Source organism: Papilio machaon, chromosome Z (genome assembly GCF_912999745.1).
Source record: "Papilio machaon chromosome Z, ilPapMach1.1, whole genome shotgun sequence".
NCBI lineage: Eukaryota > Metazoa > Arthropoda > Insecta > Lepidoptera > Papilionidae > Papilio > Papilio machaon.
In genome coordinates, this window is record NC_060016.1 from 4,370,563 (window position 1) to 4,385,522 (window position 14,960).

The 14,960-nt window shown below is 31.3% G+C and overlaps 1 protein-coding gene across 6 annotated transcripts in view; it reads left to right on the forward strand.

Annotated features, from left to right (window-relative positions):
* The window catches only part of LOC106717227 (protein AF-10), a 31,674-nt gene that overhangs the window by 10,536 nt on the left and 6,178 nt on the right, over positions 1-14,960 (forward strand). For 2 of the 6 annotated variants that reach the window (XM_045686210.1, XM_045686211.1), the window contains 12 exons: positions 3,366-3,524; positions 3,905-4,067; positions 4,426-4,609; positions 4,945-5,043; positions 5,514-5,623; positions 5,932-6,007; positions 7,548-7,679; positions 8,603-8,620; positions 8,835-8,894; positions 10,732-10,844; positions 12,842-12,984; positions 13,848-13,949. In XM_045686210.1, the coding sequence (XP_045542166.1) occupies positions 3,366-3,524; positions 3,905-4,067; positions 4,426-4,609; positions 4,945-5,043; positions 5,514-5,623; positions 5,932-6,007; positions 7,548-7,679; positions 8,603-8,620; positions 8,835-8,894; positions 10,732-10,844; positions 12,842-12,984; positions 13,848-13,949 (1,359 nt within the window). Of the gene's footprint in view, positions 1-1,375; positions 1,442-2,501; positions 2,568-3,365; positions 3,525-3,904; positions 4,068-4,425; positions 4,610-4,944; positions 5,044-5,513; positions 5,624-5,931; positions 6,008-7,547; positions 7,680-8,602; positions 8,621-8,834; positions 8,895-10,731; positions 10,845-12,841; positions 12,985-13,847; positions 13,950-14,960 lie in introns of all 6 variants that reach the window. The other 4 variants (XM_045686208.1, XM_045686209.1, XM_045686212.1 and 1 more) reach the window with 4 other exon arrangements.

Below are 14,960 nucleotides of genomic sequence, written 5' to 3' on the forward strand. Positions count from 1 at the left end.
CTTGCAAGTACGATTTTTATGTTGCTTATGTTTAGAGAAAATTTAAGTGTCGTAGTGTCCCAAGTTTTGTACATTTTAGGTATTTTATCTTTTACTATCATAGTGAAATGTACTTTGGCATTTTTTAAGTAAATGACTAATAATAAAAGCTTATGAATGCATGTGAATTTAAAAGATATTTAATAAACGAATATTTATAATTTATAATTATATTTTCTATAAAACCAAGAAAATTCGACGTTATATCTAATTTTATTGTATTCAAAGTGCATAAATATCTTTAAGGGTATACAAAAATAATGGATACGCAAGTTTTTTTTTATAATTATGAAGAAATGAAAGTATGCAACTTTAAGAAGATAATGGTATAGCAAAGTTTTAATAATATCAACTTGTATGTATAGCCTATACTATAGTAAAGCCGAACCGATCGTACGCGGCGTTATAACTTTTTTCACGTCACTGATCACAAAATTCATTATTAACTACGACAAAAAATACAAAGTAGGAATAATATGAGGAGTGAACGGAATGATGTCAAAATTATTGACATGTAAAGGTTCGCCATCCCTGCTATAGTAAACTAACATGCTAACATTTTTTTGTGCATGGATGCTAGAAGCTGACTCCGGTCAAGATGGGGAACATTCTTCATCGTCGCGGAAACACAAATCTACTGACAAACGTTTGTTTATAAATTTTTCTCAGTCTTGTCTTTGTGTGCACATTATTTATTGTTTTTTTTTTTCGGTAAAAATTTCAGTTTTGTTTCAATTTCTTGTTCTAGTGTGTTTATTTTAATTTGTTTAGGTGATTTCTTTTTTCGCTGATTATTATTTGCTTGATATAGCATGTCAGTATTCAAATGAATTGAATTATCGAGGAGTACTTGTTTTATTTATTTATACATGTATGTATGACTATGTTTTGTATTTTCTTTATTATTAAATTTCCAATAGTTATTATACTCTTCCCCAATATATTTAAAAACATTTGCCGTTTGTTTTCGAGACAGGAATCTCTTTATAAAACATATCGTCATCCCTGTTTGTTGACATGACAAGATGTTTTAAACGGAGATTTTGGTCTAACAAACAGACCGTTAGTGGATGAAATTTTAGACGCAAAAGGCATTGAACATCTCGTAGCTGTTAGCGCCATCTATGTGTAAAGGTATATTTCCAAATATACCATACGTGTCATTATTTTTTTACATATTTTTTTTTTGTTGACATAAGTAGGAATTGCCTTTAATTTATTTATATTACTTACTATATGTTTTCTGTTTAGCTTTATATCAGTTTATATGTTATTTTATACAGGGTTGTGCGTTATTTGTAATTAATTGAACATCGTTTTTGTACATCAATGTTAGACGCAGATTCCGGTCAGGAAGGGGAACAACAGACTTCGTCGCGGAAACACAAATCGGCAGATAAACGTTTGTGCTCGAATGTTTTTAATGTTTGTGTGTGTGTGTGTGTTTGTGTGTATTTTCTATTGTCGATAGTAATTTTCAGTGTTACAATGTGTCGTTTTCTTGTTATGTGGGTGTTTATTTGTATGATTGTGTTTTTAATTATCTTAGATTTTTATAGCATATGAGTTATCCAGTTCTCTGTTTTGTTTTTATACAGGTTCGATTAAATTTTAGGTAGATATATTTCTTTTTTTCTATTTATGCATCTGTAAGTATAGTCGAACCTGGATAAGCGGCGGTCTAAGGGATCGCGATATTTTTCTTGCTTATGTAGGATTCTGTCTTACCCGAGTTTCTCGTTTAATATTATGTACTTACACTAAAATATTCATAATCTTTAACTATTCTTGACATTTCATCGCTTTTATTTATTTACCGTATGTGTTTAATGTTTTTGTTTTACGAGATCATAAATTTCGTATCAAATTATCATATTGAATAGCCTTTTATTATATTTTTATACATATATAATTTTAAGTGTTATGTTCAATCTGCTGTAGTCTAATTTTTGTAGTTACATATTTTGCTGTCTGTTTATGAAATGGTTTTGCGTCAGCTTTTAAAAAAAATACTTTTTTTTTCTTTTTTCTGAATTGAAAAGCACACATTTTTGTATGTATGGAGACTGGATTTATTTAAATTTGGTGTAGAATGATTTTTATATGTGGCTTTATGTTGTTGCTTGATACGACTTGTACTAGGACTATTAATGAAAAGACTGCGATCGCAATTAAACGAAACTATGATATGTATATATATGTCATAATTATAATGTGAACTTTAACATTTTTTAAATTTTTGATACTAGTTGTCGCCCGCGACTTCAAAAATTAATTAGTCGCCTACTATAAGTTATTCCATAGTGTAATCTATTTTTGTTCCAATTTTCATCCAGATCTTTTTAGTCGTTGTTGCAACATACATCCACTTAAACTTTTGCATTTAAAATAATAGAAATATTATGATGAGATAGTGTCATAATGGTAACTAATATGTTGTGGTTTTTGTGCATTAATGTTAGAAGCAGATTCCGGTCAGGAAGGGGAACAACCGACGTCGTCGCGGAAACACAAATCGGGAGACAAACGTTTGTGCTCCAAAGTTTATTCTGGTTTTGTGTGTGTGATCGTGTGCATAGATTTCTCGGTAGAATTCAGTTTTTTTTTAGGATGTATTTATTTGTTATATTTTATTCGCATACATATTTTAGTAGATCATGTTACAATTTTTTTATATGTTTTAAATCAATTCCATCAATGAAATAATACACATTATTTTATCAATTAATTCCTCTATCTTAGTCAAAGGACCACTGTAGCAAAGTGATCCTAATGGACTCTTCTAAATTTCTAGTTGGTTCTATATAGAATAGTAACTCTAAACTATATATGAAGTTCACACAACGCAGTATAATGATACATATCACTATAGTTACATATCAATTATTCTAAAACATTGAAAATGTATAAGTTAATGATAAATTAACTTATGTAAGTAATTGTTTAATAAAATACCTGAAATATTGTCATATATACAACATTTTCTATTTATGTTTATTGTAATATTGAGGATACTCTTTTCTTTATTTTTGATTTCTTTTTAGTTCTAGTGTTAGAGTGATTCCGAATTACAGTTGTTTTTTTCGTTTTGTATACGGAAATTTGCTTATTTTGTTAATTTTGGGTCAATATTTTATTGGTAAAGTATAATTTTGCTACATAAATTATTTGCATATCATAAAATGTTTTATGTGTCTTTCGTTTAGCCTTTATCATATTTATTTAAATTTAGCTTTGAATGTTTTTTTTTAATGAAATTAAAATAGTTTTTATGAAAAATCCCGAGTGCTAAAAAACTAGTGATATTATAATGTCGATAATAATAGGTGGAAAATCCCATAAATCGGTAGACAAAAAGAAACCATCACCATCTCGTCGGGGATCATCAACTGGAGACACTACTGGTAGTGGTAGCAAAAACAGCACCCCAGCGCCCTCTCCGCAACACTCTGCTCCGGAACAAACACCCCCACCACCTGTTAAAGGTAAAATCCTAAATAATGTTAAAAAATACAAATGTAATTAGTTGCAACTTTATTCCTTAAACCCATCCTTGTTACATCTTGCAAACACATCGTTAGGGGTTTTCAAATTGATATCAAACACCGTTTAAATATTGAATTTAAATAAAAACAAAAATATTGTCAACTTCATAGCACTGTCAAGATACATAAAAAATATACATAAATAAATAAATAAAAAAAACTAAAAAAAAATTCTGTACCCCTCAAGATCCGATGCGATGACAAGTCCGGCTTGATAGGACCCAAATAGATGTATATTTACATTTACATATTTTACATCTATATTCTTTAGCATTTATAAAAATAAAAGACAATTCAATGAAATTGTTGCCTTTGTATAGTGTCACCGGCATCTAACACCGCACACAACATACCGATCAATACTGCGAAGATACCACTGCCGGCATCCCCACCTACTGTCAAGCCTGCAGAATCTGCAGCCGTTGTTAATTCTACAGCCGCACCTACGCCGACTGTGTCCTCTACTACCGTAACTACTACAAAGTATGTTTATTTATTTTTTTAACATATAAATTTTTGGCTAGATTCGACCATATTAGAATTCATTGGATTCTTCTTTTGAAAGTCCATAAATATTTCCTAGTCCTTTATAAGTTCTTTTTAAAGTATAGAATTTTTTAAGCCATTTGATTTATAGCCGAATGTTTACCTTATTAGTTTTAAAACGAAATATGAGAGACAGGGAGACAAAAAGCATAATAAATGTCTCCAGGTTTTGACCTCATAATTTAAGCACATTATCTTTGACAAGATTATATAATTACAATAATATTAACATATGTGCTACTGTGATATATTTTAAATGATAATAAAGATAATATTCCGGCACTGTATCCTGCAGTACCACGCCCGTGTGCCTATCAATGGTGCCCTTGCCTCCATCGAAAGGCCCGACGTATCAAGACAGCGTTATTACCAACATGGATAATGTAGAAACCAAGCAGACAAAGAAGAGGAAGGCACTCTCAGCGGCGAGTACACCGACAAGACCTGTCGATTACGCAGCGACACCTCCTCATTCCGCGGTAAGTATTATTCTATTGTATTTAGTTAATAGTTTAGCAATTCTCTTAATATCGAAATTACTGTTGTGTGTAAAATGGCGTACAAAAATTGTTCATTCGCCGTCTTAATAATAGATCAGATTTATAGTTGGTTATTGCGATTTTTACATCGGTTATATTTTAACTAAATGCATTTAATATAATAACAAAAGGTTTTTTAAAAATTTTGAACATTTAACGATTTGAGTGTGGCTGCAAGATTCGAGAGAATGAACATACATGTTGATTACAAGTTAAAACTATTAAATATTTATGTTAAGGCAGATTTGTTAACGTTTTTAAATTTTATCTTCCAGCCTAGTGATATGAGTGCTCCAAACAGCACACCAGTCTGGGAAGGTGCTCATCCCACAACTGATGTACAGATGGATTCTGTTGACAAAGTCGTCAAAAAGGTTAGAATCGTTGATAAACTTTATAGTAATAATAGGGTTTGCTTCATTATTAATGGGTTGCACTGGGGCCTGATTGAGCTTAATGGTAAATCATGGGTTCTATGCTTATCTCTAAAGTCTATAATGCTAGTTTCACACGTAGGCAGCGTAGTAACGCAGAACCGTCGCAGTGTTGTTTTTTTTTAAACGTATACTTACTGTCACAAAAAACGGTTCTTTTTCTATGTGTGTGTTTAAACAATAGCTGTATTATTCAGCATGTATGAAACTATCATAAGAGATTAAACAACCTGGCTATAGTTTTTCTATCTAATTATAGATTGGGTTATAAAGAGTAATGATAACACTAACGCTTAACAAATGCCCCAGTCGATGACATCACCGTTAATTTTATTTTTGGAATAATGGTAAATTTTTCAATATGAAATGTGGGTTGTCGTATACATGTGCAACTTAGCTTACAAATACAGGCAAAGACTGAGGAACCTCCACCAGTGTCTCATTTCCCGAACTTGAGTCCCGCGCCTCCGCCGCCGCCGCCACCCCCAGCTCACAGTCCGGCACTTATGCCCAGCCCAAGGTATGATTATATAGTTTATACTATGTCTCTGTTTGATACTATAAATAGTTACTTTCACATATCATTAAATATCCTAATTTTAGTTATTAATTCTGTTGATGAAACTTGTCTAACGATTAAATTTCATAAATGATGTAAATTTAAATGTTTAAAGTTATACTATTTATTTTTGACTTCGAGTACATAATAAGTAATGTCAGATTATTTGCTAGTCGACTGTTACAAAGATTATTTACGATTAAATGTTTATATGTAATTTAAATTACTATTAACATATAGATATGCTTCATAGATGAGTTTTTTCTCAGACATCTTCCCAGTCCTAAGCCAGGACCTAGCGGAATAAATAGCGTAACCAACATGAGGTCCCCATCACAACTACAGGTTTGTATGGTTTAAGCTTATCGCGCTTTTTTAAACATTAAACTACGCTTACGCTCTGTTTCCGTAAGATTGTTATTCAATTATACTTTATCAATTTGACTAGTATGTCTAATCAGTGTAGGGTTAAATAAAACTGACGTTGCAGGAATCCAATTTATAAACTGACAAGGATATCTGAAACGGTGGGTTTAAGTCAAACTAAATTATAACAGCTAACTAGCGCCCCCCCCTGTCAAAAACCTCTTTGTACTGTAGCTGTCATGTGTTTTTTCTCTTATGTAATTTTCTATGCCCATGTAGGTTTTACATATTTTCAAAACTAACCGCGACACTAGCGCCCCTCACCGGCCTCAGATATTCTTTGACAGTAGTTTTGAAATTTAACGACTTTTAAAAATATACGATAATAACATTTCAGAAACCGAACGTAAATGTGTTCAAATGATTTCTTATTTCATGTCTATATTTTTTTCTCAATAAAAAATGCATACAAGTTCAATAGTTAATTTTTTCCATAAGGAATATTAATACTAACACTATTAAAAGTCAAATGCTAGTGTTATTATTCTTTGATATAATTTATTTCACGCTTACATAGCTTCAAATGGTCTATAATATACGAGCATGTGGCCTTTTAATTATTTTTGTCAAAGCTAGTTTTAGTTAATTCAGCAGTTATTAGAATCTTTTTGCTTTTTTATAATTAATTCCTAATTATGTAGTTGGGTTTGTGGAACATGCGTAATTTGTTTTACTTTCATCAAAATGTCAGGCGATAGAATAACACAATTACCAGTTAATTGTACACATGTTATTCTGATTTAAAATTTAATTTTACAAAAAATATTATTGTAACGATCATAAATTACATTTTTTACGGCGTTATATTTCACACTTTATCCTTTAAAATCTTACATGATATTAAATATCCCTTAAGAACAATCACAAAGTTTTTAATTCTTTATCCAATGTTTGTTTTATTTTGTGATAATTAAATAATACTACATAAGTATTCCACTTGAAGCGATAGAAACGAAATAGTTTAAAACTAATAGTAATTAATACATAATATAAGAGATAACTGTTAAAACATAATTATAATTGGTTTTAATTTAGTTTTATGTAATGTATTTAAATAAATACATAAATGTTTGCTTTCTCAGCTTGATAATTTGAATTTGTTAAATGTCCATTGAATCTTTCATTTTGTCAAATCTCAACACTCTTGTGCTATAAATTTTGTTTGCTTAGATGTTATTAAATTCCCGACTGACTGGAAGGTGATGTTATGCTCTTGCGCTTGATTTTCTTAGCTTGACTGATGTGTCTATTCCTGCTATGTCAGTGTGGAGTCTGACTATTTCTGGCTATGTCAGTGTTGAGTCTGACTACTTCTGCTAAGTCAGTGTGGAGTCTGACTATTCCTGCTATGTCAATGTGTAGTCAGTCGGGTTTATTGTTGATTTAATTTCATAAATATTGCTTGTAAAATTGTGTCTAACATGCGCTGGTGCGTGGACTAATCGCGTGGGTTGTATAGGGCGGGAAGTCCGAGCGGGACACGGCCACATCTCTGCTTGTGTCGGTGCCCTTGCCGTCTGCCAGCCAAGGCCTCAACCTCACCGCGCACTCACAGGGTCCGATCTCGATCGCGCACACAACGGCATACCATGTACGCAACGTTCATATATTAATAAGGCGGTTAAATGCAACACATAGATTAATTTAATCTTTACTTAAGCAGGATCTTAAATTTACAATTAGCGGCTAGGGGCATTTATATAAAATTTATAAAGAGAGGAAAAATAAAACTAGTTTCTTAGTCGGCAAACTAGCATGCTAATTATTAGGGCACATATGTATTTTATATACTGATGTACAATGCTATTAATCAGTGTAAAACAAATTATCACATAGTTCACGTGTATTAAATTAGTTGTTTTTTTTTGTAAGGATACCATAAAGTATATATCAATATAGCTTATATATGTAGGTATTTTAATTAAAATAGTTAATAGTCGGTAGTGCACTAATTGAAATAAATTGCAATTTAGAAACTATATGCTAGCAACTACACTCTCGAAACTACACGATTTAGTGGGTGTTCCCCGTTGTATCGAACGGCGGCCTACTGATCATTCGACTCAAAGGGATTTGTTTCCCGATTGGACAGATTAAGTCTATTTGTTCAAGTGTTTTATTCATAATCATTTAGATTTAAATGACACTTAAAGATATGAACTTGGTTATTCTTCTATAATGCGTACAAAGTATAAGACAAGAAATGGTAATGTTATTCCGTTCATTCCCTTTGAAAAACAAGAGAGATCATAATATATGAATATTACGAATTATAATCTACGGTTACTAGTAAAGTTGTGTGTTCCACTAAATATAATTCATTATATTAAATTAAGAATAGAAGATATTCGATTTATTTACCATTAAATTTAATGTTTAACAAAGTTAATTTTCGTTAAATATATATAATAGTTTTAATACTCAATTATATTTTATAAAAGTAATAATTAACGATGTTATTAAATGTTAATTAACTATATTAAATAATTGTTATATTTATGCTGCCTTGGAAAGGAGTATCATCTGCTAACAGTAAGCATAACTGAAGTTATATTTGCTTTGCCTGTTAGTTGAATATTACCAAATATTAAAGCATGCGTGTTTTATAATATCGATCAAAGCTTAGCTTTGCAATTTACACAATATACAACTTACATTTTAATTTCCACAAAAGCAAAAAAAAATCAATGAATTAATAGTATAGAGTATCAAAATTATAACAAATATTCTTTTTTTTTTTAATTAGATGCCACTATCCGAGTTGCCCGGCCCTTCTTCGCATGTGTTCCATCAACCCCCAAAACAGGTAAGTTTGATTTTTATTCCATGGTAAATGATGTCTTTGGAAAACATAAACCCTGTAACACTTATGTGATTCGCTGTCGCTAAATTGTTCTCTGTATCTGTACATACAGCAACCATGAGTTCAGTAGTAACTGTTTTGCGTAAAAAATAGATAATGCTCTTCAATGTCCAAATTAGTCCACTATTTCAATGTAAATTTTATAATATTTAATACCTTAAGTTATACTTTATATTGCCTTGTTTATTATTTATGACGATTCTTAAGCAGAATATATCAAATATAAATTAAAGCTAGTACAGGTTTACTTGTCTGACTATATCACGACTATTGATGTCCTTATCGGTTAATCAAGCAGACACTAAATAAATACTAAGGTGAAATATGTGTTTATCCAATGACTGTTCGAGTTATCCCCCTTATAGATATGCCAACGCCCAATGTTTGTGTTTTAACACTTTATCTTAACAGGTAAGCGGAACTTCTCTATCTAATAATAAAGGCAAACAATGCCTTGGTGTCGTTGTTCGATATGTTGTAAATTAATATATTCTAACCTGGATATGCGAGAAACCTTTATAAGCGAGAAAAATATCGCAAAAAATGAGCTCTCGCCTTTTCAAGTTCCACTGTACATTGCAACGCGCATTAAAAAAAATCAACGACTTTTAACTAAATATATTACAGTAACCGAGGTCGTTTCTTAAAAAGCTTTTATTACAACCAACTTTACAAACATTTTTATTGTAAAAACCTTAAAAAACAATATTTTACAACTTTTATTATTTAAATAAAAAAACGAAGCTAACTTTCTTTCCTTTTTTTTGTTGAATATTGCGAAGACAGTTGTACTGGTATTACCAGTTTCCTAGAAATAGCATTTCGGTGATAATAGAACCCTAGGGAAGTAAACGTTGCGATTTTGTACCTGCTTCCCATCCCTTGACTACCTGCTTTGCGCCAGCGCATACATTTGCTCGCAATTCAGTTCGTTCACGACGCCGGTTTAGGTAACATCTGCTACCGCCGCCCCATTCAATTCTCTCGTAAGACAACTTATGAAAAAAAATGTTGTCAAATGTTTAAGTGTCATAGATAGTAATAGTGATATTAAATAATAAATTATGTGATGTAATAAATCAATCGGTGCAAATTATCTTAATATTTTGTTTAAAATGGTAAGTTCATATTTTGACGTTAACGAAATTGATATTAGCAGTTTGAACAGTGTCGCGCCCGCACACATTTAGCACATAATTTTGTACACAAATGTTACGCACGTGTTACAAATATGACCTAAATTAGATGAAAAAAGACTGACTCAGATCAATCCTCTGTACGTAGATAATGTAAGTGGTTTTCATTTATCAAAAAATTGCAAACTTTATTTTAATATATTCTTCGTTTTATTTTGTACAATTTGTATTGAATAGGTTTTAAGTATTAAACGTAGCTTAGAGTTTAAAATCTATTACCACTATACAATGTTCTGTTATAAAGTATTCAAATAAATTGAAATATTTTAAGATATTCAATAGCTGTTCGAACAGATGTAAGAAACACAGTTACGATTCCACAATGATCAAAAAGTAAGGGGAATATTTCCCCTAATATTTCGACCTTCTTGATACAATTTGAATGAGAATAACTCATACAAAATACATTGTTTAAGTTTTCATACACAAGTTTATATATGTTATTATTTGAATATATTAACTAGTAAAAGATAAAGACGGTAAAAATATTTAAAAAATTATGTCTCTACCAAAATTCTGTACTAAATTCCTTATCAATTTACGTATGATCTTTATATTATTTATATTTAATATGTTTGTTTCAGGCTGCTATGGACCCAGGTGTTCCCAGCCACTCGCCTCATGCTTTACCTGGTAGATCAACTTGGGGCGGTCTAAATGTCTCCTACGAAATGCAGCAGGATATCAGCAAACCTGGGTGAGATATTATATCAATTAAAATTTTAAGTCTTTTTTCATAAATTTTTATATTAATACGCGAAGCGAAATCTTTGAATTTCTTTTCTTAAGGGAATATCGCGAGCAGAAGAAAGTCAATTTGACATAGTTAAAGTCAATGGTAGAGAAGTGCATTAATATTTTAATTAAAAAAAAAATATTTGATTATGAATTATGGTTGAACTTCGACCAATGGGGATCACTAGTTAAATACTATCAATGAGCGATCATATGACTAAGTTGTGGTAAAGGAGAGAAGAGATACTGTACTTTATTATTTAGTAGCGGTTGCTCGCGACTTTGTCAGCGTAGAATTAAAAAAAAATTGCTATAATATGCCCGCGTGAATCAGCTTCCTTCTCGTCTAAGTCCCTTCAAAAATTTGGTCTAGCTGTACTGGAGATTACCAGGAACATACGCGGCTTAGCAGCCACTATAATTTTTTTAATCTGTTAAGACTCTTTATTGGCCAGCGTCAGTCCACAGTTGGGACAATGTATCAATATTTCTACACAGTTAAAGAATTTACCATTCGCAGTTTGAGACATTTCATAGCGAATAATGATAGTGAATTTCATATCCATTTGCTTTCCCTTCTATACACTAACAGATCTATTAATTTATTTGACTAGCATTGCGATCTCCTAATTAATCTGCATGCGGTATTTTTGTATAAATATTTAAGTTTTACAGCGAATGTTCGATACAAAGTAATTAATGTTGTCTTTTTAGTTTCTGTGAATCAGTAATGAATAATAATTAGTAACATAATATGTTCTGAAAATTGAAATATTACGAGATAATGTAATTAATAATGACCTTTATGAATTGCGCTCGCTAAAGCGAAGGCGTTTTATTTGTATGTTCCATGTTAAACGTTAATTTCCTAAAGCATTGTAACTTACTACGTCGCCTAGATGCGAGGATTTTGCTGAATTTGTTATAAATGAAAATAAAACAGTGTAAAAAAAAATTAACAACATCTTATGGTTTTCTTTTAACCGATACTTGAACCTTGACCGAACTTGTTTGTAACTACTATTATAGTGAACTTAGGTATAACTGATGTTTGTAACATGTGTGCATTGCCGACAAAATTCTAACTAATTTAAACTTGAAATAAATGTACCTTTCGATTTAATGGAAGAGGGTCTGAAAATACTTTTATCTTTTAATTTTGTAGTTCATTATATGCGAAGCGTACGTCACTTTAATTTATATTCTCTTAAACCAGATAATGTATCAAAAATATATATGTAAAATGTAGCACATAATTCGTAGCACGGCAATAACATGTTTTGGGTTTTATTTATTTTTTGGATACTAAAAAATGTCATGAAAAAGTCAAAAATGTTATATATTTTACGATAAAGCGAATAGCGATTAATATTTCTGTTTGTTAAGTGTACAGACCGTCAAGGATATGTGACCCGGAGGGTATAAGTCAAACTAAATTATGGTAAATCATTACTGCCCTCTTATCAACGCCAAAAAAGTGTCACAAGATCCTTTTTTGTGCTGTAAGTTTTACACGTTTCCTGATAAAACTAACTGTGAAAGCAGCGCCTTTCTCACCGGGTCAGATATCCTTGTTTGACTATTCTAAGGGTATTATTATTTTCATTATATCCGTCCTATTGTCATTCTTAGGATTGTTGCGATCTTCTGCTCGCTTAAAGATTTTGATTTTAATGTTATTCGAGTTGCGTAGCGATATATCCATGTGAATCCATGTGAACGCAGTGTCTAAAATATGTATTGCTGAGCGTAAATTAACTTCTTGTCACCTGAACTTTTGTGTACATTTATCATTTTTTCATATAAGGTTAAGAGATGAGAAAAAATGTAAAGACTAAATAGCATATTAGCATATTACATTCTAAAACAAAACAAGTTATACGGCATAAAATAACTAATACTGACTCATAATATTATTTATTTTTAATATAATAAAGTATAATTTTCTTTGTACTTCAGAGTGAGCGGTGTAGCGGGAACAAGCAAGGATTCAATTGCTCCAGCCATGAGTCCGGTACCGGGGGCCATTAGGAACAAGAAACGCACCGCGGTGTCATCTACCCTCGTCTCCATGTCGACTGTACCACCTCCAACTCCATTGCGTGAGTTACAAGTTTTTATACAACACCGTGGAATTCTACTGTCGTAATACTTGTATTGAAACATACCGTTGTGTCTGTTTTTCCAAAAATACTGAAAGGGACGGCATGTCTAACAAGTGTTTCGATGGTAGAAAGCCACAGTTATTATATCACAAAATTTGATAGCTCGGAATATCGTACGCGTCGCTGCGCAGAACATTATTTTTGTGTCTGTGGTATTCAAAAAGATGAAGGAAAATGCCAAAAAGATTGATGCAGACAATAAATACCTGTTTTTCTCATCACATATCATTATTAACATTCCAAAACTAAGGCGAAAAGCAACAGACTTTTAGTGACCCGCTTGCAACTTATATCAAAAAATCTTTCAACATTTACAACATAGTTGGCACACAAACACAGCCATAAAGTACACCGATGTTATTCATTTTGTAGGTAATTTGGGCATACATGATTAACAAGAGACATTTTTTTTTTTTCAGATTTAGTTATTTACCCTAGGACACATAAAAAAATATTTAATTTTAACACAAGTATGAAAATTTATCCACCTAAATGAAGGTTCTTTTAGGTTTTTAAATGTTTTTTTATTTAAAAATCCACAATCAATTATTGTCCCTTGTCTGTAATTATAAAAAAATTCAAAATATTTTACCAAACCTATTAAAATTTTTCGTTCTTATGTAGAGCGCTATCTCCTTATTAACAAAACTGGATGTTAGCAATTTCGATTAAGAAATTGTATCTCTCTTTTTTATCTATTCTGTCTTGATGACTATCGATTCAAGCATATTTATTGAAAGTTACGTAATGTGGGCGTGCGATGATTTTCCTTTCATTTGGGGAAAAAATTACCTTCGCAGAATCGCCCTCGGCACATAACCTCGCGAACATCCGTAGGCCGCCCCAGGCTACACCGCCGCCAATGTACCAAGATATTAAAGATTCTCCGCCAAGTTCACCCAGTGAGTATAGCGAAATGCTTTATTTGCGATGTAATATTCGCCATTAGGAAAATTAGTAATATGATTGGCTTGAGCTTTCTCTAAATTGTCATGCCTGGCAACGGATTTAAGGGTAAAGCTGTTGTACTGTACTGACGGTAAATAGACTCACATCTCGATTTAGAAATATATTATGACTTTGTAGAGCGCCATATCTGTCCCACAAAGCAAACGGTCACATTCACATCGGTAGGTTGTGACAGAGATAACGCTATACGAAAGATATTTTTTTCCAAAGCGAGATGTGCAATAATACTGTTTTTTATTTGAATTTAATTTCCTTTAACCTTAGTCCTTATTATTTTAATTTAAGTAGCTTTTTTATTTCTATGATTTATCTAAAAGTACATAGTGTGCTTAAATACTTAGACATTTTATACACGTACACACAGTATACATATTTTGTTATATTACATTTGTTTAGTAAGGTTGTTTTTGAGCGAATCATGACTGACTCATAATTTATATGTCCAAGTGGTAGTGTACCAATTAATTGCTCCTTTACACATAATAATAATAGAACACTAATTATAAAATGAAGCGACTTCCTCTTTTATGTTATTTAATAATTTTCCTCAAGCCAAAACACAAACACATTTGAAATGTACTCGTATGTGCTATAGTATATTATGTCTTGCGTTACAATTTTAAGTTCTAATGTAAGACATTGTCAAAATATTGTAGTCAAAGTCGTAAATACTCCTCAATTGTGACTATTTTTTAATGTTTATATTTTACGTAATTAATAGGCGATATGATTTAGTGAGTGATAAGCAAGTAATATATTGTGCTGGTTTCTAAAGTTTTATATTTGCTTGTTCAAATTAAAATCGTTCTGCTTTTTTAAGTAGTTAGTTATTTAGTAAATCGTGTTTATATGCAATATACTAGTGCGAATATAAACCTATTTTTTTACAACAACGGAAACGAAAAGATAAAATTGATTTCAAACGATCAGGTGTAACTTTAGTG